The sequence below is a fragment of the Peromyscus leucopus genome, chromosome 3, assembly GCF_004664715.2.
Source record: "Peromyscus leucopus breed LL Stock chromosome 3, UCI_PerLeu_2.1, whole genome shotgun sequence".
In the NCBI taxonomy this organism is placed as follows: domain Eukaryota; kingdom Metazoa; phylum Chordata; class Mammalia; order Rodentia; family Cricetidae; genus Peromyscus; species Peromyscus leucopus.
The window spans coordinates 84,993,676-84,996,447 of record NC_051065.1 but is presented as its reverse complement, the minus strand read 5'-3'; the positions used below and the strand labels follow the sequence as shown (position 1 = coordinate 84,996,447).

Sequence of the window (2,772 nt, the reverse complement as noted above, 5' to 3'; positions counted from 1 at the left end):
CTGAAAATAATTGTTAACATAGGAAATGTGACTTTGTCAGTTGCCTTATGTAACCAACACCTTTCTACAGGAAAGCTACATTTTATATCTTGTCATTTACTTAATAACAGTGGCCACATTTTGTCAAAAAATCTGGCAGGCAAGAATATCCAACTGATATGCATGCTTAGCAGTCAATAACCAAGAAGAAAAAAATGAAAAAGAACAGTGAAAAATAGAGGCAGAGCTGTGTACAAAGGACAAGGAATACATTTACCTTTGTACTTTGGAGCATAATATCTCCCTTGTACCAGGAAACAAAACAAAACATTAAAATAAGAATAAGTGATCAAGTATCTCTTGCAAATATAAGTTAATGTCCCAGTAACAGGGAGAAGGATGCACATTACAAAACATTGCAATGCTATGCAAAGAAATCTATAGCTAATGAACTATATTTGGTTTCATTTTTATATCTGACATGGAGGGTGCCAAATATATTCCTATGTATCTGTTCAAGATAAATAAATATATTTGTTCATTTGTGATCTGATACAAAGACATTCATAGTATGTTTATCAATAACTTCTCAAGGTAAAAATGTGTATGAAAGAATAAATGTTTTCATTACCAGAATATCCAGCAATAGATACACATTATTTATTTATTCACAGAACATGAATGAATCTTTAAAGAACATTGTACTATGAAAATGAATTAGTCACTGAGAATTATGGTGTATGATTATTCAAATGAGATTGAGTATGAAATAATCATAATCTGCAGTGACAGAAAAAATTCAGTCTGTCTACTGTAAGCTAAGAAATTTAATCTAAAAACCATTTCAATGCTATGAAAATGATGTGTGTGTTTATATATGGTATGAATGGTAATGTTTATATTGTCATTTCTTTGTGAAGAATTTGTTTATGTATGTAGTGCTTATTGTTGCACTTCTTGTGAAAATTTGACACTTAACTTAGTCACCTTGATAATAATTAAAGATCTATAATGTTGAATAATTTAATTCCAACTTGTAATCTTGCAGTGTACTAGAGACTATGAACACAAAGTTCTGGGAGCTCATTTCATCCCTGAGGGTAATTAACTGTGGATATTAACTACATTCTCCTAGTTCTCTGCAATTTAGTTGTGTGTTTTTAGATAAAATCTAAGTAAATTTCAAATTAGACTAGACTACTTTGTTAATCCATATTGACAACTTATTTGAACTACATCATAATTTTTTCAGCATTCTTCTAGTCCACCATATTTTGTTTCATTACTTTCACTCCTGATATAGAAGAAGACCTTTTTGAATCATTCTTCAAATGTAAGAAGCCCAGATAACGGTCTCCTCTATGTACACTCCTGTGCAGACCAGGGTATTTGCATATTGCTCCCTTGGGAGCTCCTTGGCTTCCTGGCCTGAGATAAAAGCTCTGTTGTGCTCCTGCCTTCACTGACTCCTTAATTCATCTCCTCAAAATGATGTGTCCTGTCCAGTCCCTGTTTCTGCTAATGTTCTGGATTCTGGGTAAGGATAGAGGGAGATGAAAGTGGAGAATGGGATGGAGATGAGCTCTGGCTGTCTGTGTGTGCTCTCCATGTGTGATGAGGCAGATCCTGTACTCCGGGATGGGCATGTGAGGTTTAGTTATGTGATAATGAGAATTTAAAGAGACAACATCTGTGCTAAGAGGAAGATTCTGACTTGGATGGGATGGAGTGGTGTAGACTATGACCTTAAGGACCTCCAACTCACTATTTTTGTGTGTTTGAAAAAAGCATTTGATATGTTTTAAAAACCAGAAAAAATACCAGCATCTCACTTGAAATGGATAACATAAAGGATTTCAGGAAATTTGCAAATGACTTTGTACTACTCTATTCTAATTTCAGGAACCAGTGGTGATGCTGTGCTGACCCAGACTCCACTCTCTTTGTCAGTTTCCACTGGACAGTCAGCTTCCATCTCTTGCCAGTCAAGTCAGAGCCTCTTAGATAGTGATGGAAAAACCTATTTGAATTGGTTGCTACAGAGACCAGGACAGTCTCCCCAGCGTCTAATTTCTCAGGTGTCCAAACTTGACACTGGAGTCCCTGATAGGTTCAGTGGCAGTGGGTCTGGGACAGATTTCACTCTCAAAATCAGCAGAGTGGAGGCTGAGGATGTGGGAGTTTATTACTGCCTCCAAGGTACACATGTTCCTCCCACAGTGATGCAGACCTTAACAAAAACCTCCTTGCTTGGGAGGCCCAGCTGCAATGGGCTGCCTGACTGGACAGGAGCAGTCACTCTGCATCACTGTGAGAGGCAGGCACAAGGGAATTTGGGCAATTGTTTGCAGCTGAGACCTCAGCTGGATGAATGGTTTGGCTTGACCTCAAGTGACACCAATTTCTGGGCCTTCAGCTGTAACAGCAATGGTAATGTCTCTGCATTAGAAGAATTTCATCTCCTTAATTTATTTTATTGTTGAAAATTTTAAACATTTAAAATTTTTCTTTAATTTCTTGAACTTCATTTTTAATACTTCCTTTTAATGATGTGTGTTTGTTAAATTCTTATTTAGCTTTTTAACTGCTGAGATGTCTATCCATATTCTTTTTTATTTTCCTAAGTAGAATTGAGATTTTGAATATTTTAAAAGCATTATGTATATTTTATTATCTAAGGGACATGAAACAAGAAAGTTGGTTTATTCATTTAGTATATTCATTTAGAGATTAAGTTTTACTGCCTTTCAAAGTCTTGCTTAAGCTTTACACTGACATGTCTGAATCTGGCAT

General features: G+C 35.8%; 1 gene segment (V, D, J or C); it reads left to right on the top strand.

Annotated features, from left to right (window-relative positions):
* Nucleotides 1-1,451: 1,451 nt before the first annotated feature.
* LOC114689362 lies at nt 1,452-2,462 on the top strand. The segment is given in 2 exon segments: nt 1,452-1,516; nt 1,882-2,462. Coding segments are annotated over 2 exon segments (630 nt in total).
* The last annotated feature ends 310 nt before the right edge of the window (nt 2,463-2,772 follow it).